The 26,699-nt window shown below is 43.9% G+C and overlaps 1 protein-coding gene across 1 annotated transcript in view; it reads left to right on the top strand.

Moving 5' to 3' along the window:
• LOC120020675 (PDZ domain-containing protein GIPC1-like) overlaps nucleotides 1-26,699 on the top strand; it is a 151,861-nt gene that overhangs the window by 28,615 nt on the left and 96,547 nt on the right. The window contains exon 2 of the mRNA XM_038964376.1: nucleotides 15,435-15,620. Coding sequence (XP_038820304.1) covers nucleotides 15,435-15,620 — 186 coding nt within the window. The remainder of the gene's footprint in view (nucleotides 1-15,434; nucleotides 15,621-26,699) is intronic.

Here is a 26,699-nt window from a genome sequence, read left to right as displayed (position 1 = left end):
AAAATTACAACCAATTAATTGCAGCATTACCACAAAAATGGAAGAGGCAGGTGGAAGGGGATAAAAGTAAGGAACTTGTATGTCGGCCTTATATTAAAGAACATAAATGGTTAAAGAAAAGTGTGATAAATAAAAACATATACCAATTTCATTTAAGGACCAAAAAACTTACAGCTGTGCCATATAAATTGCAAAATAGTTGGGAAGAGATTTTCGATGTACCCATTCCATGGCACATGGTGTATGAATTGATACGCAAAACAACGCCGGATTCAAAACTTCGAATTTTTCAATTTAAATTATTGTACAAAATTCTTGCAACTAATAGAATGTTATATATATGGGGGATACAATCTTCCCAGCTCTGTAGATTCTGCTGTGAGGAGGCAGAGTCATTAGACCATTTATTTTGGTATTGTCCGCATGTAGCTCGTTTTTGGTCACAGGTCCAGGAATGGTTGAAGAATTGCAACATTTGCGTAGAACTAACGCTACAGATAGCAATACTGGGGGATTTGAAAAGCCATAGTCAATCAATCAATAATATAATAATTATTTTAGCAAAAATGTTTATTTTTAATTTACAATCCGTGGAAGCTATGAGAATAGGAAGATTCAAATCTTTTGTGAAGCATCACAGCACAGTTGAAAAATATATGGCAAATAAAAATCCGAAATGGATGATGTTGGAAGATAGATGGGAAAGGTTGAGTGGAGCTGAAGGGTGGGACTAATAACAAGATAAACAATGTAGGGCATACGGGATCTGTGAAATGTGTATAGGTGCGGAGCTATTGTGAAATAGCACAGTTACAAGTGGAAATCAAACTGGATGGACAACAGAAATAAAGGAAGGACTAAGAACAAACAAGAGAGAACTATTATAAAGTAGACTGTGTCTGTAAAATGTGTATAAGATGTATAAATTGAAGGTAAAAACAGAAATGTTTATCAGTTTACTCCAATTGGGGGATCGGTGGTAGGGTTTGCGGGGAATAATAATAAAGGTATACTCTTTAAAAAAGTATGTATGTCTATGTAGGTATGTGTATGTATATATGTGTATATGTATGCATACGTGAATGGATATATATATTTACCCCAAAAAATATGGGGGATTGGAAATGATGCAGACAATTACATTGGAAGCAACATTCTTTCCGCAATATTAAGCTGATCCACCCCCCAAAAAAAAAAAAAAAAAAAAAAAAAAAGATAGTTTTGGCATCTTTCCAAATAACTGACTCAAAGGTCTTTGACTTCTCAAATACGTCAGAAAGCTAACATGATGCTCCGTCACCTTATTAATTAATCCACTTAGATATCACGACCCCTCGTTTAGTATTAGGAAATGTAGCTGTCTTCATTCTTTCTGTGACGGGCCTAAACCATTAGAAATATGATGGCCATGCATCGTTTTAGCTTTTTCATTGTAGCTCATTTAGTTGTGTTGCTGCCAGCCAAATAGTGTCGCACTTCTGTTGTCATGTGATGAAAATGAAACTATTTTCTGACATGTATTTTCTGTGAAGGAAAACTATAGTTGTACGTCCCTGATCACTCTGTTGAAGAAAAAACCCCACTGACATTCAATATAAAACACGACCGCTGTCAACACACAGCTGGATTCCCCTGTGCCCACTTCCTCCCGTTGTGCTATTTACAAACAAACACGTGACTGGGGAACCACTGTCCTGGGGAACTAGGTAAGCTTTATAATGTAAAATAACGTGAGCTGTGAAATAAGAACGGAATCTGCTTCATCGCTTAACACAAGTTGACTGCAGGAATTTACTTTAAAAAATGTCTACAAATATTAGTGTGTGTAAAAATAAATAGTTTCAAAGGTATTGATGGTATTGAAAAGCCATCCCTTGGCTATTTCTAAATACCAAGGTATACTACCCCGGTATACCTCCCCATCCTACAAAGTGCCGTTCAAATCAAAAGGGGTGTGGTGAAAAAGTGATTGAAATTAAATGGAACGACCCTTCAGTTCTAATTGGTTGTCATGTACATGGTCCTGTCTTCACCTGTAAAAGACCCATTGTAAAGACTGAGAATGAACAGTGGTGTCCGAAGACATGATATCCTCTCTCAATGATCAATAACACAGGAGGGTAGAATGTCTTGTGGGTGTGATCTTTGACCCTGTAACTTGTGGGTATGATCTTTGACCCTCTGTAACTTGTGGGTATGATCTTTGACCCTGTAACTTGTGGGTGTGATCTTTGACCCTCTGTAACTTGTGGGTGTGATCTTTGACCCTGTAACTTGTGGGTGTGATCTTTGACCCTGTAACTTGTGGGTGTGATCTTTGACCCTGTAACTTGTGGGTGTGATCTTTGACCCTCTGTAACTTGTGGGTATGATCTTTGACCCTCTGTAACTTGTGGGTATGATCTTTGACCCTGTAACTTGTGGGTGTGATCTTTGACCCTGTAACTTGTGGGTATGATCTTTGACCCTGTAACTTGTGGGTATGATCTTTGACCCTCTGTAACTTGTGGGTATGATCTTTGACCCTCTGTAACTTGTGGGTGTGATCTTTGACCCTGTAACTTGTGGGTATGATCTTTGAACCTCTGTAACTTGTGGGTATGATCTTTGACCCTCTGTAACTTGTGGGTATGATCTTTGACCCTGTAACTTGTGGGTATGATCTTTGACCCTGTAACTTGTGGGTATGATCTTTGAACCTCTGTAACTTGTGGGTATGATCTTTGACCCTCTGTAACTTGTGGGTATGATCTTTGACCCTCTGTAACTTGTGGGTAGGATCTTTGACCCTGTAACTTGTGGGTGTGATCTTTGACCCTCTGTAACTTGTGGGTGTGATCTTTGACCCTCTGTAACTTGTGGGTGTGATCTTTGACCCTGTAACTTGTGGGTGTGATCTTTGACCCTGTAACTTGTGGGTGTGATCTTTGACCCTCTGTAACTTGTGGGTATGATCTTTGACCCTCTGTAACTTGTGGGTATGATCTTTGAACCTCTGTAACTTGTGGGTATGATCTTTGAACCTCTGTAACTTGTGGGTATGATCTTTGACCCTCTGTAACTTGTGGGTATGATCTTTGACCCTCTGTAACTTGTGGGTGTGATCTTTGACCCTGTAACTTGTGGGTATGATCTTTGAACCTCTAACTTGTGGGTATGATCTTTGACCCTCTGTAACTTGTGGGTATGATCTTTGAACCTCTGTAACTTGTGGGTAGGATCTTTGACCCTGTAACTTGTGGGTATGATCTTTGACCCTCTGTAACTTGTGGGTGTGATCTTTGACCCTGTAACTTGTGGGTGTGATCTTTGACCCTGTAACTTGTGGGTAGGATCTTTGACCCTCTGTAACTTGTGGGTAGGATCTTTGACCCTCTGTAACTTGTGGGTATGATCTTTGACCCTGTAACTTGTGGGTATGATCTTTGACCCTGTAACTTGTGGGTGTGATCTTTGACCCTGTAACTTGTGGGTATGATCTTTGACCCTGTAACTTGTGGGTGTGATCTTTGACCCTCTGTAACTTGTGGGTGTGATCTTTGACCCTCTGTAACTTGTGGGTAGGATCTTTGACCCTCTGTAACTTGTGGGTATGATCTTTGACCCTGTAACTTGTGGGTATGATCTTTGACCCCCTGTAACTTGTGGGTATGATCTTTGACCCCCTGTAACTTGTGGGTGTGATCTTTGACCCTGTAACTTGTGGGTATGATCTTTGACCCTCTGTAACTTGTGGGTATGATCTTTGACCCTCTGTAACTTGTGGGTATGATCTTTGACCCTGTAACTTGTGGGTATGATCTTTGACCCTGTAACTTGTGGGTATGATCTTTGACCCTGTAACTTGTGGGTGTGATCTTTGACCCTGTAACTTGTGGGTATGATCTTTGACCCTGTAACTTGTGGGTGTGATCTTTGACCCTCTGTAACTTGTGGGTGTGATCTTTGACCCTCTGTAACTTGTGGGTAGGATCTTTGACCCTGTAACTTGTGGGTGTGATCTTTGACCCTCTGTAACTTGTGGGTGTGATCTTTGACCCTCTGTAACTTGTGGGTGTGATCTTTGACCCTGTAACTTGTGGGTGTGATCTTTGACCCTGTAACTTGTGGGTGTGATCTTTGACCCTCTGTAACTTGTGGGTATGATCTTTGACCCTCTGTAACTTGTGGGTGTGATCTTTGACCCTGTAACTTGTGGGTATGATCTTTGAACCTCTGTAACTTGTGGGTATGATCTTTGACCCTCTGTAACTTGTGGGTATGATCTTTGACCCTCTGTAACTTGTGGGTGTGATCTTTGACCCTGTAACTTGTGGGTATGATCTTTGAACCTCTAACTTGTGGGTATGATCTTTGACCCTCTGTAACTTGTGGGTATGATCTTTGAACCTCTGTAACTTGTGGGTATGATCTTTGAACCTCTGTAACTTGTGGGTATGATCTTTGACCCTCTGTAACTTGTGGGTATGATCTTTGACCCCCTGTATCTTGTGGGTATGATCTTTCACCCTGTAACTTGTGGGTAGGATCTTTGACCCTCTGTAACTTGTGGGTAGGATCTTTGACCCTGTAACTTGTGGGTATGATCTTTGACCCTCTGTAACTTGTGGGTGTGATCTTTGACCCTGTAACTTGTGGGTGTGATCTTTGACCCTGTAACTTGTGGGTAGGATCTTTGACCCTCTGTAACTTGTGGGTAGGATCTTTGACCCTGTAACTTGTGGGTATGATCTTTGACCCTGTAACTTGTGGGTGTGATCTTTGACCCTGTAACTTGTGGGTATGATCTTTGACCCTGTAACTTGTGGGTGTGATCTTTGACCCTCTGTAACTTGTGGGTGTGATCTTTGACCCTCTGTAACTTGTGGGTAGGATCTTTGACCCTCTGTAACTTGTGGGTATGATCTTTGACCCTGTAACTTGTGGGTGTGATCTTTGACCCCCTGTAACTTGTGGGTATGATCTTTGACCCCCTGTAACTTGTGGGTGTGATCTTTGACCCTGTAACTTGTGGGTATGATCTTTGACCCTCTGTAACTTGTGGGTGTGATCTTTGACCCTGTAACTTGTGGGTGTGATATTTGACCCTCTGTAACTTGTGGGTGTGATCTTTGACCCTCTGTAACTTGTGGGTATGATCTTTGACCCTCTGTAACTTGTGGGTATGATCTTTGACCCTGTAACTTGTGGGTGTGATCTTTGACCCTCTGTAACTTGTGGGTATGATCTTTGACCCTGTAACTTGTGGGTATGATCTTTGACCCTCTGTAACTTGTGGGTGTGATCTTTGACCCTGTAACTTGTGGGTATGATCTTTGACCCTGTAACTTGTGGGTGTGATCTTTGACCCTCTGTAACTTGTGGGTATGATCTTTGACCCTGTAACTTGTGGGTGTGATCTTTGACCCTGTAACTTGTGGGTGTGATCGTTGACCCTCTGTAACTTGTGGGTGTGATCTTTGACCCTCTGTAACTTGTGGGTGTGATCTTTGACCCTCTAACTTGTGGGTGTGATCTTTGACCCTGTAACTTGTGGGTGTGATCCTTGACCCTGTAACTTGTAGGTGTGATCTTTGAACCTCTGTAACTTGTGGGTATGATCTTTGACCCTCTGTAACTTGTGGGTGTGATCTTTGACCCTGTAACTTGTGGGTATGATCTTTGACCCTGTAACTTGTGGGTGTGATCTTTGACCCTGTAACTTGTGGGTATGATCTTTGACCCTCTGTAACTTGTGGGTGTGATCTTTGACCCTGTAACTTGTGGGTATGATCTTTGACCCTGTAACTTGTGGGTATGATCTTTGACCTTGTAACTTGTGGGTATGATCTTTGACCCTCTGTAACTTGTGGGTGTGATCTTTGACCCTGTAACTTGTGGGTATGATCTTTGACCCTCTGTAACTTGTGGGTGTGATCTTTGACCCTCTGTGACTTGTGGGTGTGATCTTTGACCCTGTAACTTGTGGGTGTGATCTTTGACCCTCTGTGACTTGTGGGTGTGATCTTTGACCCTCTGTGACTTTCTCACTCTTCATTATTCAGGATTCATTCAGTGCCCTGGCTTCTCCTCTTCCCACTGCCCTGGCCTCTCATCTTCCCACTGCCCTGGCTGTGTTCCCAGAGGCCTTCTGTTCCGTCCTGTCCTGTGACTGTTCTGCTCTGTTCTACTCTGCCCTCCTCTGTCCTGTTCTTCTTTGTCCTGCTCTGCTCCGTTCTGTTTTGACTGTGTGGTGTTGGTGAAAGCTGGGAGTTTAGCCAAGTAGAGCGTCCACTTCACCTCCCACCCAGCCCCCCTTGCTTCCGCCTCCTCCTCCTCCTCCTCCTCCACCCCCTCGCCTCAATTCAAAGGGGCTTTATTGCCAAAGCAAGTGAAAAAACAAACAAAAGCAAAGAAGACAAAACAACAAACCTAAAACTATTACAATTGAACAGTAAACATTGCATTCAAAAAGTTTAAAAAAAGAGACATTTCAAGTCTTATATTATCTACTGTGTAAAGTGTTTTAGCAATTCTCATGGCAATTCTCATGGCCTTTTCTCATGGCAACGGGTCACAAATCTTGCTAATGTGGTCAGGAAGTGCAGCTCGGTTTCAGACCTGGCCCTCTAGAGAAGACAGGCTATGGCGGAATCTCTCAATAGTAAGGCTATTCTCTCTGAGTCTGTACACAATTTTTTTTATTGAACTTTTATTTAACTTGGCAATCTGTTATGAACAAATGATTATTTACAATGACGGCCGACGCCGGCCAAACCCGGACGAGGCTGGGCCAATTGTGCGCCTCCCCTATGGGACTCCCAATCACGGCCGGTTGTGATAGAGCCTGGAATCGAACCAGGGTCTGTAGTGACGCCTGTAGCACTGAGATGTAGTGCTTTAGACTGCTGCGCCACTCGGGAGCCCTAAATCCTTGACATTCCTTAATTTTCCACCTGATAGGTGTGGCATATCAAGAAGCTGATTAAACAGAATGATCATTACACAGGTGCACCTTGTGCAGGGGACAATAAAAGGCAACACAATGCCGCAGTCTCAAGTTGAGGGAGCGTGCAATTGGCATGTTGACTGCAGGAATGTCCACCAGAGCTTTTGCCAGAAAATGTAATGTTAATTTCTCTACCAAAAGCCGCCTCCAACATAGTTTTTTACAAATTTGGCAGTACGTCCAACCGGCCTTACAACCACAGACCATGTGTAACCACAACACCCCAGGACCTCCACATTCGGCTTCTTCACCTGTGGGATCGTCTGAGACCAGCCTCCCAGACAGCTGATGAAACTGTGGGTTTGCACAACCAAATACATTTCTTCACAAACTGTTTGAAACCGTCTCAGGGAATCTCATCTGCGTGCTCGTGGTCCTCACCAGGTTCTTGACCTGACTGCAGTTCGGCTTCGTCACCAACAGCAGTGGGCAAATGTTCACCTTCGATGGGCACTGGCACGCTGGAGAAGTGTGCTCTTCACGGATTAATCCCGGTTTCAACTGTACCGGGCAGCTGGCAGACCGCGCGCGTCTGGCGTCGTGTTGGCGAGCGGTTTGCAGATGTCAACGTTGTGAACAGAGTGCCTCATGGTGGCGGTGGGGGTATGGTATGGGCAGGCATAAGCTATCGACAACGAACACAATAGCTTTTTATTGATGGCAATTTGAATGCACAGAAATACCTTGATAAGATCCTGAGGCCCATTGTCGTGCCATTAATCCGCCGCCATCACCTCATGTTTCAGCGTAATAATGCACAGCCCCGTGTCATAAAGATCTGCACACAATTCCTGGAAACTGAAAATGTTCCAGTTCTTCCATGGCCTGCGTACTCACCAGACATGTCACCCATTGAGCATGTTTGGGATGCTCTGGATCGACATGTACGACAGCATGTTCGAGTTCCTGCCAATGTCCAGAAACTTCACACAGCTATTGAAGAGCGGACAACATTCCACAGGCTACAATCAACAGCCTGATCAACTCTATGTGAAGGAGATGTGTCGAGCTGCGTGAGACAAATGGTGGTCACACCAGATACTGACTGGTTTTCTGATCCACACACCTACCTTTATAAAAAGGTATCTGTGACCAACAGATGCATATCTGCATTCCCAGTCATGTGAAATCCATAGATTAGGGCCTAATGAATTTATTTCATTTGACTGATTTCCTTATTTGAACTGTAAGACAGTAAATTATTTAAATTGTTGCGTGCTGTTTGTCCCGTTTTATGAATTCTTGGTTGGTGAGTGAACCCCAGACCTCAGAACCATGGAGGGTAATGGGTTCTATAACTGGTTTAAAGTATTTTTTGCCAGATCTTAATTGGTATGTTGAATTTTATGTTCCCTTTGATGGCGTAGAAGGCCCTTCTTGCCTTGTCTCTTAGATCGTTCATAGCTTTGTGGAAGTTACCTGTGGAGCTGATGTTTAGGCCGAGGTGGGTATAGTTTTTTGTGTGCTCTAGGGCAACCGTGTCTAGATGGAATTTGTATTTATGGTCCTGACAACTGGACCTTTTTTGTAACAACATTATGTTTGTCTTACTGAGATTGTGTCAGGGCATAAGTCTGGCAGAATCTGTGCAGAAGATCTACATGCTGCTGTAGGCCCTCCTTGGTTGGTGACAGAAGCACTAGATCATCAGCAAACAGTTGACATTTGACTTCAGATTCTTGTAGGCTGAGGCCAGGTGCTGCAGACTGTGTTCTAGTGCCCTCGCCAATTTATTGATATAAATGTTGAAGAGGGGCTCACGCTGCATCCCTGTCTCACCCCACGGCCCTGAGGAAAGAAATCTGTCTGTTTGTTGCCAATTGTTACCGCACACATTTTTGTGTACATTGATTTTATAATGTCATATGTTTTTCCCCCAACACCACTTTCCATCAGTTTGTATAGCAGACCCTCATGCCAAATTGAGTCAAAAGCTTTTTTGAAATCAACAAAGCATGAGAAGACTTTGCCTTTGTTTTGTTTGTTTGTCAATAAGGGTTGTGCAGGGTGAACACGTGGTCTGTCGTATGGTAATTTGGTAAAAAGCCAATTTGACATATGCTCAGTACATTGTTTTCACTGAGGAAATGTACGAGTCTGCTGTTAATGATAATGCAGAGGATTTCCCCAAGGTTGCTGTTGGTGCATATCCCACGGTAGTTATTGGGGTCAAATTTGTCTAAAGCTTTGTGGATTGGGGTGATCAGTCCTTGGTTCCAAATATTGGGGAAGATGCCAGAGCTAAGGATGATGTTAAAGAGTTTTAGTATAGCCATTTGGAATTTGTGATCTTTATATTTTATCATTTAATTTAGGATACTGTCAACACCACAGGCATTTTTGGGTTGGAGGGTTTGTATTTTGTCCTGTAGTTTATTCAATGTAATTGGAGAATCCAGTGGATTCTGGTAATCATTAATAGCTGATTCTAAGATTTGTAGTTTATCATGTTTTTGCTGTTTGTTCTTTGTTCTTTGTTATAGAGCCAAAAATATTGGAGAAGTGGTTTATCCACACATCTCCATTTTGAATAGATAACTCTTCATGTTGTTGTTTGTTTAGAGTTTTCCCAGAAGTGGTTAGATTCTATGGATTCTTCAATTACATTGAGCTGATTTCTGACATGCTGTTCATTCTATTTCCGTAGTGTATTTCTGTATTGTTTTAGTGATTCACCATAGTGAAGGCGTAGGCTGAGGTTTTCTGGGTTTCTGTTATTGGTTGGAAAATATTCTCAATTTCTTGGGTAGCAACCCTAGATTTGTGTCGGTGTTTAGACGATATATTGGTATGGTTTGCCGGCCCTCGACCTTCATCTCAGGCCTAACAACACCCGTGCCAATATATTCTCCAAACACCGGCTTCGAGGGCATTATCACTTAAATGCGTCGGTGCTTCGGGGTGTTTGTGGACTGACTGTGAACGCTCTGAGAGACTCTGGGTTGAGGTCTGTGATAAAGTAGTCTACAGTACTACTGCCAAGAGATGAGCTATAGGTGTACCTACCATAGGAGTCTCCTCAAAGCCTACCGTTGACTATGTATAGACCCAGCGTGTGACAGAGCTGGAAGGAGTTGTGACACGTTCTTTGTTGGTTGTTTTGTCGTAGTTGTGTCTAGGGGGGATATTTGGGAGGGAATGCTGTCACCTCCAGGTAGGTGTTTGTCCCCCTGTGTGCTGAGAATGTCAGGTTCTTGTCCAGTTCTGGCATTTAGGTCACCACAGACTAGTACATGTCCCTGGGCCAGGAAATAGTTGATTTCCCCCTCTAGGATGGAGAAGCTGTCTTCATTAAAGTATGTGGATTTTGGTGGGGGGATATAGGTAGCATCCAGGATGGAGAAGCTGTCTTCATTAAAGTATGGGGATCCTATAGGGGGATATAGGTAGCATCCAGGATGGAGAAGCTGTCTTCATTAAAGTATGGGGATCCTATAGGGGGATATAGGTAGCATCCAGGATGGAGAAGCTGTCTTCATTAAAGTATGGGGATCCTATAGGGGGATATAGGTAGCATCCAGGATGGAGAAGCTGTCTTCATTAAAGTATGGGGATCCTATAGGGGGATATAGGTAGCATCCAGGATGGAGAAGCTGTCTTCATTAAAGGGGATCCTATAGGGGGATATAGGTAGCATCCAGGATGGAGAAGCTGTCTTCATTAAAGTATGGGGATCCTATAGGGGGATATAGGTAGCACACAGGATGGAGAAGCTGTCTTCATTAAAGGGGATCCTATAGGGGGATATAGGAAGCACACAGGATGGAGAAGCTGTCTTCATTAAAGGGGATCCTATAGGGGGATATAGGTAGCATCCAGGATGGAGAAGCTGTCTTCATTAAAGTATGGGGATCCTATAGGGGGATATAGGTAGCACACAGGATGGAGAAGCTGTCTTCATTAAAGGGGATCCTATAGGGGATATAGGTAGCATCCAGGATGGAGAAGCTGTCTTCATTAAAGGGGATCCTATAGGGGATATAGGTAGCATCCAGGATGGAGAAGCTGTCTTCATTAAAGGGGATCCTATAGGGGATATAGGTAGCATCCAGGATGGAGAAGCTGTCTTCATTAAAGTATGGGGATCCTATAGGGGGATATAGGTAGCATCCAGGATGGAGAAGCTGTCTTCATTAAAGTATGGGGATCCTATAGGGGGATATAGGTAGCATCCAGGATGGAGAAGCTGTCTTCATTAAAGGGGATCCTATAGGGGGATATAGGTAGCATCCAGGAGGACATTTTTCTCTGTTGAGATTATTTCCTTCTTTATTTCTAACCAAATGTAAAATGTTCCTGTTTTGATTAATTGAATAGTGGGTTATGTCTGCTCTATACCAAATTAGCATAACTCCTGAGTCTCTTCCCTGTGTAACACCTGGTAGTTTGGCTGATGGGACTACCAGCTCTCTGTAACCTAGAGGGCAACCAGTGGGTCCGTCTCCTCTATACCACCCACCTGGTAGTTTGGCTGATGGGACTACCAGCTCTCTGTAACCTAGAGGGCAACCAGTGGGTCCATCTCCTCTATACCACCCACCTGGTATTGTGGTGGATGGGACTACCAGCTCTCTTTTAACTCAGCGGGCAACCAGTGGGTCCGTCTCCTCTATACCACCCACCTGGTAGTGTGGTGGATGGGACTACCAGCTCTCTTTTAACTCAGCGGGCAACCAGTGGGTCCGTCTCCTCTATACCACCCACCTGGTAGTGTGGTGGATGGGACTACCAGCTCTCTTTTAACTCAGCGGGCAACCAGTGGGTCCGTCTCCTCTCTCTCTGACCCTCACTCGCTCTCTCTCTTGGTCTCTCTCTCACAGTCTCGCTATCGCTCTCTTCCTGACCCTCTCTTTCTCTCTTGGGCTCTCTCTGTCTTGGTCTCTCTCATTCTCCCCCCCCCCCCCCCTCTTCCTAATCTAATCCAATTACTTATACTCTAGTAACCAGGGGCAATCCTTGCTTGTGTCAGTGATTTGTCAGCTGGTGCGCATGCAGTGCAAAGTGGAGCAGTGCTCTGTGTCTGTTAGGCCTCTTTGCTTGTATTGTGTACTAACAAGCAACATCTTTTCTCTGCCATTCACGCTACTGTGTATCCCAAATGGCACCCTATTCCATATATAGTGCACTACTTTTGACCAGAGTCCAATGGGCCCTAGTGCACTATAAAGGGAATATGGTCCCTTTTTGGTACGCACCCTAGATAAGAGCCCTGTAACACTCAGAGGTCATTCTGATGACCCCGTACTAATACAACATTTTATACAGAAGTAAGGCGGTTCAGGAAACTAGTGCATCAGACTGCCTCAACACTTTGTCATTTCATCACCTCAGGTTTAGAAATTGTTTTAAACTCACTCAAGTACAAATGTCTACTGTACCATTATTCTCTATTGGTGTCGATACGATAGCATTGAAATAAATTGTCTAATCTCTGTCTGCTTGAAAGAAGCTTTGAATTAAAATAATATCTACGGGTTTCTGACATGATGCCATTTATCTATGGGTTTCTGACATGATACCATTTATCTATGGGTTTCTGACATGATACCATTTATCTATGGGTTTCTGACATGATACCATTTATCTATGGGTTTCTGCCATGATACCATTTATCTATGGGTTTCTGACATGATGCCATTTATCTATGGGTTTCTGACATGATACTATTTATCTATGGGTTTCTGCCATGATACTATTTATCTATGGGTTTCTGCCATGATACTATTTATCTATGGGTTTCTGACATGATGCCATTTATCTATGGGTTTCTGACATGATGCCATTTATCTATGGGTTTCTGACATGATACCATTTATCTATGGGTTTCTGACATGATACTATTTATCTATGGGTTTCTGACATGATACCATTTATCTATGGGTTTCTGACATGATACTATTTATCTATGGGTTTCTGACATGATGCTATTTATCTATGGGTTTCTGACATGATACTATTTATCTATGGGTTTCTGACATGATACTATTTATCTATGGGTTTCTGACATGATGCCATTTATCTATGGGTTTCTGACATGATACTATTTATCTATGGGTTTCTGACATGATACCATTTATCTACGGGTTTCTGACATGATACTATTTATCTATGGGTTTCTGACATGATGCCATTTATCTATGGGTTTCTGACATGATACCATTTATCTATGGGTTTCTGACATGATACCATTTATCTATGGGTTTCTGACATGATACCATTTATCTATGGGTTTCTGACATGATACCATTTATCCTGGGTCCTCTTCCAGTACTATCACTGCACCGTCAAGAAATGTATTTTAAAAATGAATGAAAAATAAAACACTAATATACACTGTGTATAGAAAACATTAAGACCACCTTCCTAATATTGAATTGGAACCTCAGAACAGCCTCACTTCGTCAGGACATGGACTCTACGAGGTGTTGAAAGTGTTCCACAGGGATCCTGGCCCATGTTATCTCCAATTCTTCCCACAGTTGTGTCAAGATGGCTGGATTTCTTTTGAGTGGTGGACCATTACTGATACAGACGGGAAACTGTTGAGTGTGAAAGAACTAGCAGCATTGCAGTTGTTGACACAAAACGGTGCGCCTGGCACCTACTACCTTACCCCATTCATGGTCTTGCCCATTCACCCTCTGAATGGCACACATACTGTACACAATCCGTGTCTCAATTGTCTCAACACTTAAAAATCCTTCTTTAACCTGTCTCCTTCCGTTCATCTACACTGATTTTGAAGTGGATTTAACAGGTGACATCCAATAAGGAATCATAGTTTCACCTGGTCAGTCTATGTCATGGAAAGAGCAGGTGTTCCTAATGTTTTGTCCACTCCGTGTGTCTTGACCAGAAAGTATTCACCCCCCTGAGACAATACATGTTAGAAACTCCTTTGGCAGTGATTACAGCTGTGAGTCTTTTTGGCTAAGTCTCTGAGAGCTTTGCACATAAAATGTTTAAGAACGCAATTATCTTAGTTAATGATATTATGAATAGGAAAGGCTGAGTTATTATTTTATTTTACTAGGCAAATCAGTTAAGAACAAATTCTTATTTTCAATGACAGCCTAGGAACAGTGAGTTAACTGCCTTGTTCAGGGGCAGAACGACAGATTTGTTACCTTGTCAGCTCAGGGATTCGAACTTGCAACCTTTCGGTTACGAGTCCAACGCTCTAACCACTAGGCTACGCTGCCGCCCTAGTTATGTGACATGTGCAGTTAACAATCGTATATGGGAATATCTGCTCAATCTAAATTTACAACCAACTGATTGCAGCGTTACTGCAAAAATGGAGGAGGAAGGTAGAAGGGGGAGAAGGTAGGGAACTTGTCTGTCCTCCCTGAATTAAAGACCAATTGTCAGAAAGAAATGAACCAGTTTTTAACTTGAGGACCAAAATGTTGTCCACGGGGGCCATACAAGTTGCAAAAATAGTTGAAGAGATTTTTTGATGTTCTGATTCCGTGGCACATGGTTTATCAAACTGTCTCTCTCTCCCCAGATCCTGCTCATTAATCTGTCTCTCTCTCCCCAGATCCTGTTCATTAATCTGTCTCTCTCTCCCCAGACCCTGTTCATTAATCTGTCTCTCTCTCCCCAGATCCTGCTCATTAATCTGTCTCTCTCTCCCCAGATCCTGTTCATTAATCTGTCTCTCTCTCCCCAGATCCTGTTCATTAATCTGTCTCTCTCTCCCCAGATCCTGTTCATTAATCTGTCTCTCTCTCCCCAGATCCTGTTCATTAATCTGTCTCTCTCTCCCCAGATCCTGTTCATTAATCTGTCTCTCTCTCCCCAGATCCTGCTCATTAATCTGTCTCTCTCTCCCCAGATCCTGTTCATTAATCTGTCTGTCTCTCTCTCCCCAGATCCTGTTCATTAATCTGTCTGTCTGTCTCTCCCCAGATCCTGTTCATTAATCTGTCTCTCTCTCCCCAGATCCTGTTCATTAATCTGTCTCTCTCTCCCCAGATCCTGTTCATTAATCTGTCTCTCTCTCCCCAGATCCTGCTCATTAATCTGTCTGTCTCTCCCCAGATCCTGTTCATTAATCTGTCTCTCTCTCCCCAGATCCTGCTCATTAATCTGTCTCTGTGTGTCCCCAGATCCTGCTCATTAATCTGTCTCTGTGTGTCCCCAGATCCTGCTCATTAATCTGTCTCTCTCTCCCCAGATCCTGTTCATTAATCTGTCTCTCTCTCCCCAGATCCTGCTCATTAATCTGTCTCTCTCTCCCCAGATCCTGCTCATTAATCTGTCTCTCTCTCCCCAGATCCTGTTCATTAATCTGTCTCTCTCTCCCCAGATCCTGCTCATTAATCTGTCTCTCTCTCCCCAGATCCTGCTCATTAATCTGTCTCTCTCTCCCCAGACCCTGTTCATTATTCTGTCTCTCTCTCCCCAGACCCTGTTCATTAATCTGTCTGTCTCTCCCCAGATCCTGTTTTGTACTTTGAACACCCATAAGATCGACATGGAGAAGCTGCTTGGTGGTCAGATCGGCCTGGAGGACTTTATATTCGCCCACATTAAAGGGATTAAGAAGGAAGTGGAGGTGTTTAAATCAGAGGAGGCCCTGGGACTCACCATCACAGACAACGGGGCGGGATACGCCTTCATCAAGGTAGGATTTTGTTTAAATATATATTTTTTAAAGATATAGATTTGATTGAGATATGAAAGGTAGGAGAGTTTGCGAGTCAGAATGGCAGTGGGTCGGATCATAACCCATCCTGACTCTGGTAGCCTTTACATGTGTCAGGGTCCCGAGTACTAACTGCTCGACTACACAGGCCACATCAAGGTAGGATCCAATCAATCAATCAATAAAATCTAGTTTACTTAGAGAGGCTAGTTTAGTACTACCTGGTCTTAGAGAGGCTAGTTTAGTACTACCTGGTTTTAGAGAGGCTAGTTTAGTACTACCTGGTCTTAGAGAGGCTAGTTTAGTACTACCTGGTCTTAGAGAGGCTAGTTTAGTACTACCTGGTCTTAGAGAGGCTAGTTTAGTACTACCTGGTCTTAGAGAGGCTAGTTTAGTACTACCTGGTCTTAGAGAGGCTAGTTTAGTATTACCTGGTCTTAGAGAGGCTAGTTTAGTACTACCTGGTCTTAGAGAGGCTAGTTTAGTACTACCTGGTCTTAGAGAGGCTAGTTTAGTACTACCTGGTCTTAGAGAGGCTAGTTTAGTACTATCTGGTCTTAGAGAGGCTAGTTTAGTACTACCTGGTTTTAGAGAGGCTAGTTTAGTACTACCTGGTCTTAGAGAGGCTAGTTTAGTACTACCTGGTCTTAGAGAGGCTAGTTTAGTATTACCTGGTCTTAGAGAGGCTAGTTTAGTACTACCTGGTCTTAGAGAGGCTAGTTTAGTACTACCTGGTCTTAGAGAGGCTAGTTTAGTACTACCTGGTCTTAGAGAGGCTAGTTTAGTACTACCTGGTCTTAGAGAGGCTAGTTTAGTACCACCTGGTCTTAGAGAGGCTAGTTTAGTACTACCTGGACTTAGAGAGGCTAGTTTTGGATAAACACCGAAAATAAGGTCTGTGGTAAACACAGGCGTAGGGGATCATATACATTTTGTTCTATAAGATAATATTCATTAGCTAACATCACTTTTTTGTGAATTTCTAAGCATTTATGTCATCAAAACAAGCACATTCATAAAGGTCACGTTAACTGACTGGTATTATCTCATACAACACAACGTATCAGATCTACAAAACTTGTGTTAACCTCTGTCCTTTACTTTCGCTATTTATCCCCAAAACCCCAGTGTCGTCCCCCCCCCCCCCCCCCCATATGAATGTCTGAAGGAAACAGCGGTTATTCATGTCAGGGTTTTAGGACTACAAGCTGGTGGGCTCTATAGCCCAGTGTGTAAAACATTGCTCCAAGACACCCCCTTGTGTTGGTGAAGCATCATGGTATCTTCAGAGCATTTACACCAGAGATTTTCTTACCGTTTTAATTAGTCAGCGTTTACAGACGACAGACAGACCCCTGGGTACACGAACCAGCTTAAAGGGAAAGACGGAGTGTAGTATCTTTGTACATACTATACTGTATGCAGTGTGGGTCAATTATTGTGCCTATATAATCTGTTTATTGTTGTCAGCACTAGTTCACCAGGGCCCAGGTTTCCCGACAGCGATGGAATTTAGACTTACGAGTGTTTTTTTTTTAAGCGATGCCTCTTTCCTACAACGGCCGAAGATGTATCCTGTTTTTTCCCAGAACACCCCACTGAGAGAAGGTTCACTAAGTGTGTCGTTGAGGCGTACTGTTGATTCTGACAGGATGGGAAGAAAGGGAGCGCTGCTCTCAGATCAGTTTTCTACATTCATATCTGACCTTTAACATGAGAATTATTTCACACAACTGACTATGGATCAGTTTTCTACATTCATATCTGACCTTTAACATGAGAATTATTTCACACAACTGACTATGGATCAGTTTTCTACATTCATATCTGACCTTTAACATGAGAATTATTTCACACAACTGACTATGGATCAGTTTTCTACATTCAAATCTTACTTTAATGGTCAAATCCACTATCTCTAGCGCTGTTTTGCATCAGTTCACGGTTGATTCAGTCCCAACATGTTTTGCATCAGTTCACGGTTGATTCAGTCCCAACATGTTTTGCAACAGTTCACGGTTGATTCAGTCCCAACATGTTTTGCATCAGTTCACGGTTGATTCAGTCCCAACATGTTTTGCATCAGTTCACGGTTGATTCAGTCCCAACATGTTTATCAACAGTTCACGGTTGATTCAGTCCCAACATGTTTTGCATCAGTTCACAGTTGATTCAGTCCCAACATGTTTTATTATCAGTTCACGGTTGATTCAGTCCCAACATGTTTTGCATCAGTTCACGGTTGATTCAGTCCCAACATGTTTTATCATCAGTTCACGGTTGATTCAGTCCCAACATGTTTTGCATCAGTTCACGGTTGATTCAGTCCCAACATGTTTATCAACAGTTCACGGTTGATTCAGTCCCAACATGTTTTGCATCAGTTCACGGTTGATTCAGTCCCAACATGTTTTGCATCAGTTCACGGTTGATTCAGTCCCAACATGTTTTGCATCAGTTCACGGTTGATTCAGTCCCAACATGTTTTGCATCAGTTCACGGTTGATTCAGTCCCAACATGTTTTGCATCAGTTCACGGTTGATTCAGTCCCAACATGTTTTATCATCAGTTCACGGTTGATTCAGTCCCAACATGTTTTGCATCAGTTCACGGTTGATTCAGTCCCAACATGTTTTATCATCAGTTCACGGTTGATTCAGTCCCAACATGTTTTGCATCAGTTCACGGTTGATTCAGTCCCAACATGTTTTGCAACAGTTCACGGTTGATTCAGTCCCAACATGTTTTGCATCAGTTCACGGTTGATTCAGTCCCAACATGTTTTGCATCAGTTCACGGTTGATTCAGTCCCAACATGTTTATCAACAGTTCACGGTTGATTCAGTCCCAACATGTTTTGCATCAGTTCACAGTTGATTCAGTCCCAACATGTTTTATTATCAGTTCACGGTTGATTCAGTCCCAACATGTTTTGCATCAGTTCACGGTTGATTCAGTCCCAACATGTTTTGCATCAGTTCACGGTTGATTCAGTCCCAACATGTTTATCAACAGTTCACGGTTGATTCAGTCCCAACATGTTTTGCATCAGTTCACGGTTGATTCAGTCCCAACATGTTTTGCATCAGTTCACGGTTGATTCAGTCCCAACATGTTTTGCATCAGTTCACGGTTGATTCAGTCCCAACATGTTTTGCATCAGTTCACGGTTGATTCAGTCCCAACATGTTTTGCATCAGTTCACGGTTGATTCAGTCCCAACATGTTTTATCATCAGTTCACGGTTGATTCAGTCCCAACATGTTTTGCATCAGTTCACGGTTGATTCAGTCCCAACATGTTTTATCATCAGTTCACGGTTGATTCAGTCCCAACATGTTTTGCATCAGTTCACGGTTGATTCAGTCCCAACATGTTTTGCATCAGTTCACGGTTGATTCAGTCCCAACATGTTTTGCATCAGTTCACGGTTGATTCAGTCCCAACATGTTTTATCATCAGTTCACGGTTGATTCAGTCCCAACATGTTTTATCATCAGTTCACGGTTGATTCAGTCCCAACATGTTTTGCATCAGTTCACGGTTGATTCAGTCCCAACATGTTTTGCATCAGTTCACGGTTGATTCAGTCCCAACATGTTTTGCAACAGTTCACGGTTGATTCAGTCCCAACATGTTTTGCAACAGTTCACGGTTGATTCAGTCCCAACATGTTTTGCATCAGTTCACGTTTGATTCAGTCCCAACATGTTTTGCAACAGTTCACGGTTGATTCAGTCCCAACATGTTTTGCATCAGTTCACGGTTGATTCAGTCCCAACATGTTTTGCAACAGTTCACGGTTGATTCAGTCCCAACATGTTTTGCATCAGTTCACGGTTGATTCAGTCCCAACATGTTTTGCATCAGTTCACGGTTGATTCAGTCCCAACATGTTTTGCATCAGTTCACGGTTGATTCAGTCCCAACATGTTTTGCAACAGTTCACGGTTGATTCAGTCCCAACATGTTTTGCATCAGTTCACGGTTGATTCAGTCCCAACATGTTTTGCATCAGTTCACGGTTGATTCAGTCCCAACATGTTTTGCATCAGTTCACGGTTGATTCAGTCCCAACATGTTTTGCATCAGTTCACGGTTGATTCAGTCCCAACATGTTTTGCATCAGTTCACGGTTGATTCAGTCCCAACATGTTTTGCATCAGTTCACGGTTGATTCAGTCCCAACATGTTTTGCACAGTTCACGGTTGATTCAGTCCCAACATGTTTTGCATCAGTTCACGGTTGATTCAGTCCCAACATGTTTTGCAACAGTTCACGGTTGATTCAGTCCCAACATGTTTTATCATCAAGTTACTTGATCGTCTGCTTTTGTCATTCAGTCCCAACATGTTTTGCATCAGTTCACGGTTGATTCAGTCCCAACATGTTTTGCATGTCACTTATCAAGATATTGGACTTTCAAGAAGCAAAGTGTCACAGGCCACGTCATCATGATGATGACGCAACATTAGAATTAATTGACAATACTGACGACCAATCCGCTCCTAAGAGAGATATTATTGAGGCGGCTTATTCTAATGCGTATCCAATTAAAATGCTCTAAATCCCTGATTTGGCACATTGTGTTCATGTTAGGATACACATCATGAGATATACTGAGACTAATTACAGACGGTAGCCTACAAGTAACAAAGTAGAACTCAATTGAATGAACATGAAATGTATTTCTATATGATTGAATTATACACTGTAGGCTATTCATTTTTTTTACGCAGTCATCTCGGTTTCCATTTGAAACGTCGTTTTATCCTTCGATTTGTTTGTAACATTTGTAACTTTATATTTGTAGTCCACTTTGTTCTGATGTTATCAGAGGTCACAGAGAGACAGATACACATCTTGATTCTATGTTTAGCGGTAGATCTTGTGTGTATAAAGTGACGCGGGAGGGCAAAAAAGCATCTACCGACGCACTCCTCTGTTCTGAGGAAGAGGTTCGATTACGAGCGTTTTAAAGAGCAACTTTAGTAACGATGGTTTTGGGGAAACAGCTCGTAGACTTAACGATGTTCTAACAATGAACTTAGCCTTATAAGATGGTTTTGGGAAACAGCTCGTAGACTTAACGATGTTCTAACAATGAACTTAGCCTTATAAGATGGTTTTGGGAAACAGCTCGTAGACTTAACGATGCTCTAACAATGAACTTAGCCTTATAAGATGGTTTTGGGAAACAGCCCGTAGACTTAACGATGCTCCTACGAAGGTTCTAACGATGAACTTAAGATGCTTTTTGGGAAACCGGGCCCTGGTCAAACTCCTTGGCGAATAAAAGTGCCTCTGATTGTGGTTCTGAAGGGACCTGGTCGGTCATAAAGCTGATTGTGGTTCTGAAGGGACCTGGTTGGTCATAAAGCTGATTGTGGTTCTGAAGGGACCTGGTCGGTCATAAAGCTGATTGTGGTTCTGAAGGACCTGGTCGGTCATAAAGCGTGATTGTGGTTCTGAAGGGACCTGGTCGGTCATAAAGCTGATTGTGGTTCTGAAGGGACCTGGTCGGTCATAAAGCTGATTGTGGTTCTGAAGGGACCTGGTCGGTCATAAAGCTGATTGTGGTTCTGAAGGGACCTGGTTGGTCATAAAGCTGATTGTGGTTCTGAAGGACTGGTGGTCATAAAGTGATTGATTGGGTTCTGAAGGGACCTGGTTGGTCATAAAGCTGTTCTGATTGTGGTTCTGAAGGGACCTGGTCGGTCATAAAGCTGATTCTGATTGTGGTTCTGAAGGGACCTGGTCGGTCATAAAGCTGATTCTGATTGTGGTTCTGAAGGGACCTGGTTGGTCATAAAGCTGATTGTGATTGTGGTTCTGAAGGGACCTGGTCGGTCATAAAGCTGATTGTGGTTCTGAAGGGACCTGGTCGGTCATAAAGCTGATTGTGGTTCTGAAGGGACCTGGTCGGTCATAAAGCTGATTGTGGTTCTGAAGGGACCTGGTCGGTCATAAAGCTGATTGTGGTTCTGAAGGGACTGGTCGGTCATAAAGCTGATTGTGGTTCTGAAGGGACCTGGTCGGTCATAAAGCTGGTTGTGGTTCTGAAGGGACCTGGTTGGTATAAAGCTGATTCTGATTGTGGTTCTGAAGGGACCTGGTCGGTCATAAAGCTGATTCTGATGTGGTTCTGTAGGGACCTGGTCGGTCATAAAGCTGATTCTGGTTGTGGTTTGAAAAGGACCTGGTCGGTCATAAAAGCTGATTGTGATTGGGTTCTGAAAGGACCTGGTCGGTCATAAAGCTGATTGTGGTTTGCAGGGACCTGGTCGGTCATAAAGTGATTGTGGTTCTGCAGGGACCTGGTCGGTCATAAAGCTGATTCTGGTTCTGAAGGGACCTGGTCGGTCATAAAGCTGATTGTGGTTCTGCAGGGACCTGGTCGGTCATAAAGCTGATTGTGGTTCTGAAGGGACCTGGTCGGTCATAAAGCTGATTGTGGTTCTGAAGGGACCTGGTTGGTCATAAAGTGATTGTGATTGTGGTTCTGAAGGGACTGGTCGGTCATAAAGCTGATTTGTGGTTCTGAAGGGACCTGGTCGGTCATAAAGCTGATTGTGGTTCTGAAGGGACCTGGTCGGTCATAAAGCTGATTCTGATTGTGGTTCTGAAGGGACCTGGTTGGTCATAAAGCTGATTCTGATTGTGGTTTTGAGGGACTGGTCGGTCATAAAACTGATTGTGGTTCTGAAGGGACCTGGTCGGTCATAAAGTGATGTGGTTCTGAAGGGACCTGGTCGGTCATAAAGCTGATTGTGGTTCTGAAGGGACCTGGTCGGTATAAAGCTGATTGTGGTTCTGAAGGGACCTGGTCGGTCATAAAGCTGATTTTGGTTCTGAAGGGACCTGGTCGGTCATAAAGCTGATTGTGGTTTTGAAGGGACGGTCGGTCATAAAGTGATTCTGATTGTGGTTCTGAAGGGACCTGGGCGGTCATAAAGCTGGATTGTGGTTCTGAAGGGACCGGTCGGTCATAAAGCTGATTCTGATTGTGGTTCTGAAGGGACCTGGTCGGTCATAAAGCTGATTGTGGTTCTGAAGGGACCTGGTCGGTCATAAAGCTGATTGTGGTTCTGAAGGGACCTGGTCGGTCATAAAGTGATTGTGGTTCTGAAGGGACCTGGTCGGTCATAAAGCTGATTGTGGTTCTGAAGGGAACTGGTCGTCATAAAGCTGATTGTGGTTCTGAAGGGACCTGGTCGGTCATAAAGCTGATTGTGGTTTCTGAGGGACCTGTCGGTCATAAAGCTGATTGTGGTTTTGAAGGGACCTGGTCGGTCATAAAGCTGATTTGTGATTGTGGTTCTGAGGGACCTGGTCGGTCATAAAGCTGATTGTGGTTTTGAAGGGACCTGGTCGGTCATAAAGCTGATTCTGATTGTGGTTCTGAAGGGACCGGTCGGTCATAAAGCTGATTGTGGTTCTGAAGGGACCTGGTTGGTCATTAAGCTGATTGTGGTTCTGAAGGGACCTGGTCGGTCATAAAGTGATGTGGTTCTGAAGGGACCTGGTCGGTCATAAAGCTGATTGTGGTTCTGAAGGGACCTGGTTGGTCATAAAGCTGATTGTGGTTCTGTAGGAACCTGGTCGGTCATAAAGCTGTTGTGGTTCTGAAGGGGGCCTGGTCGGTCATAAAGCTGATTGTGGTTCTGAAGGGACCTGGTTGGTCATAAAGCTGATTGTGGTTCTGAAGGGACCTGGTTGGTCATAAAGCTGATTGTGGTTCTGAAGGGACCTGGTCGGTCATAAAGCTGATTGTGGTTCTGAAGGGACCTGGTCGGTCATAAAGCTGATTGTGGTTCGAAGGGACCTGGTTGGTCATAAAAGTGATTGTGGTTGTGGTCTGAAGGGACCTGGTTGGTCATAAAGCTGATTTGTGTGTACTGAAGGGACCTGTCGTCATATAAGCTGATTGTGGTTCTGAAGGGACCTGGTCGGTATAAAGCTGATTGTGGTTCTGAAGGGACCTGGTCGGTCATAAAGCTGATTGTGGTTCTGAAGGGACCTGGTCGGTCATAAAGCTGATTGTGGTTCGTAGGAACCTGGTCGGTCATAAAGCTGATTGTGGTTCTGAAGGGACCTGGTTGGCATAAAGCTGATTGTGGTTGTGATTCTGAAGGGACCTGGTTGGTCATAAAGCTGATTCTGATGTGGTTCGAAGGGACCTGGTCGGTCATAAAGCGATTTGATTGTGGTTCTGAAGGGACCTGGTGGTCATAAAGCTGATTCTGATTGTGGTTCTGAAGGGACCTGGTCGGTCATAAAACTGATTGTGATTGTGGTTCTGAAGGGACCTGGTTGGTCATAAAGCTGATTGTGGTTCTGAAGGGACCTGGTTGGTCATAAAGCTGATGTGATTGTGTCTGAAGGGACCTGGTTGGTCATAAAGCTGATTGTGATTGTGGTTCTGAAGGGACCTGGTTGGTCATAAAGCTGATTCGGTTGTGGTTCTGAAGGGACCTGGTTGGTCATAAAGCTGATTGTGATTGTGTTCTGAAGGGACCTGGTCGGTCATAAAGCTGATTGTGGTTTGAAGGGACCTGGTTGGTCATAAAGCTGATTCTGGTTCTGAAGGGACCTGGTTGGTCATAAAGCTGATTGTGGTTCTGTAGGAACCTGGTCGGTCATAAAGCTGATTCTGGTTCTGAAGGGACCTGGTCGGTCTCAGAAGCTGATGTGGTTCTGTAGGAACCTGGTCGGTCATAAAGCTGATTCTGGTTCTGAAGGGACCTGGTTGGTCATAAAGCTGATTCTGTTGTGGGTCTGAAGGGACCTGGTCGGTCATAAAGCTGATTGTGATTGTGGTTCTGAAGGGACCTGGTTGGTCATAAAGCTGATTGTGGTTCTGTAGGGACCTGGTTGGTCATAAAGCTGATTGTGATTGTGGTTCTGAAGGGACCTGGTCGGTCATAAAGCTGATTGTGGTTCTGAAGGGACCTGGTTGTCATAAAGCTGATGTGGGTTCTGAAGGGACCGGTCGGTCATAAAGCTGGTTGTGGTTCTGAAGGGACCTGGTCGGTCATAAAGCTGGGTTGTGGTTCTGAAGGGACTGGTCGGTCATAAAGCTGATTGTGGTTCTGTAGGGACCTGGTCGGTCATAAAGCTGATTGTGGTTCTGAAGGGACCTGGGGTCATAAGCTGATTGTGGTTCTGAAGGACCTGGTCGGTCATAAAGCTGATTGTGGTTCTGAAGGGACCTGGTCGGTCATAAAGCTGGTTGTGGTTCTGAAGGGACCTGGTCGGTCATAAAGCTGGTTGTGGTTCTGAAGGGACCTGGTCGGTCATAAAGCTGATTGTGGTTCTGTAGGACCTGGTCGGTCATAAAGCTGATTGTGGTTCTGAAGGGACCTGGTTGGTCAAAAGCGATTCTGATTTGGTTCTGAAGGGACCTGGTCGGTCATAAAGCTGATTGTGGTTCTGAAGGGACTGGTCGGTCATAAAGCTGATTGTGGTTCTGAAGGGACTGGTGCGGTCATAAAGCTGATTGTGGTTCTGAAGGGACCTGGTTGGTCATAAAGCTGATTGTGGTTCGAAGGGACCTGGTCGGTCATAAAGCTGATTGTGGTTCTGAAGGGACCTGGTCGGTCATAAAGCTGATTGTGGTTCTGTAGGGACCTGGTCGGTCATAAAGCTGATTGTGGTTCTGTAGGGACCTGGTCGGTCATAAAGCTGATTCGATGTTGGTTCTGAAAGGACCTGGTCGGTCATAAAGCTGATTCTGATTGTGGTTCTGAAGGGACCTGGTCGGTCATAAAGCTGATTTGATTGTGGTTCTGAAGGGACCTGGTCGGTCATAAAGCTGATTGTGGTTTGAAGGGACCTGGTCGGTCATAAAGCTGATTGTGGTTCTGAAGGACACTGGTCGGTCATAAAGCTGATTGTGGTTCTGAAGGGACCTGGTCGGTCATAAAGCTGATTGTGGTTTGAAGGGACCTGGTCGGTAATAAAGCTGATTGTGGTTCTGAAGGGACCTGGTCGGTCATAAAGCTGTTTGTGATTGTGGTTCTGAAGGGACCTGGTCGGTCATAAAGCTAATTGTGGTTTTGAAGGGACCTGGTCGGTCATAAAGCTGATTCTGATTGTGGTTCTGAAGGGACCTGGTCGGTCATAAAGCTGATTGTTGTTCTGAAGGGACCTGGTCGGTCATAAAGCTGATTCTGATTGTGGTTCTGAGGGACCTGGTCGGTCATAAAGCTGATTGTGGTTCTGAAGGGACCTGGTCGGTCATAAAGTGATTGTGGTTCTGAAGGGACCTGGTCGGTCATAAAGCTGATTGTGGTTCTGAAGGGACCTGGTCGGTCATAAAGCTGATTGTGGTTCTGAGAGGACCTGGTGGTCATAAAGCTGATTGTGGTTTGAAGGGATCGGTGGTCTAAAAGCTGATTGTGGTTCTGAAGGGACCTGGTCGGTCATAAAGCTGTTGTGGTTCTGAAGGGACTGGTTGGTCATAAAAGCTGATTGGGTTCTGAAGGGACCTGGTCGGTCATAAAGCTGTTGTGATTTGTTTTGAAGGGACCTGGTTGTCATAAAGCTGATTGTGGTTCTGAAGGGACCTGGTCGGTCATAAAGCTGATTGTGGTTTTGAAGGGACCTGGTCGGTCATAAACGCTGATTGTGGTTTCGAAGGGACCTGGTCGGTCATAAAGCTGATTGTGGTTCTGAAGGGACCTGGTGGTCATAAAGCTGATTGTGGTTCTGAAGGGACCTGGTCGGTCATAAAGCTGTCTGTGATTTGGTTTTGAGGGACCTGGTCGGTCATAAAGCTGATTGTGGTTCTGAAGGGACTGGTCGGTCATAAAGCTGATTGTGGTTTGAAGGGACCTGGTCGGTGTCATAAAGCTGATTGTGGTTTCTGAAGGGACCTGGTCGGTCATAAAGCTGATTGTGGTTCGAAGGGACCTGGCTTGGTCATAAAGCTGATGTGGTTCTGAAGGGACCTGGTTGGTCATAAAGCTGATTGTGGTTCTGAAGGGACCTGGTTCGGTCATAAAGCTGCTTGTGGTTCTGAAGGGACCTGGTCGGTCATAAAGCTGATTCTGAT

This window comes from Salvelinus namaycush, chromosome 25 (genome assembly GCF_016432855.1).
Source record: "Salvelinus namaycush isolate Seneca chromosome 25, SaNama_1.0, whole genome shotgun sequence".
Lineage (NCBI taxonomy): Eukaryota > Metazoa > Chordata > Actinopteri > Salmoniformes > Salmonidae > Salvelinus > Salvelinus namaycush.
This window is presented reverse-complemented; position numbering and strand designations above follow the sequence as displayed.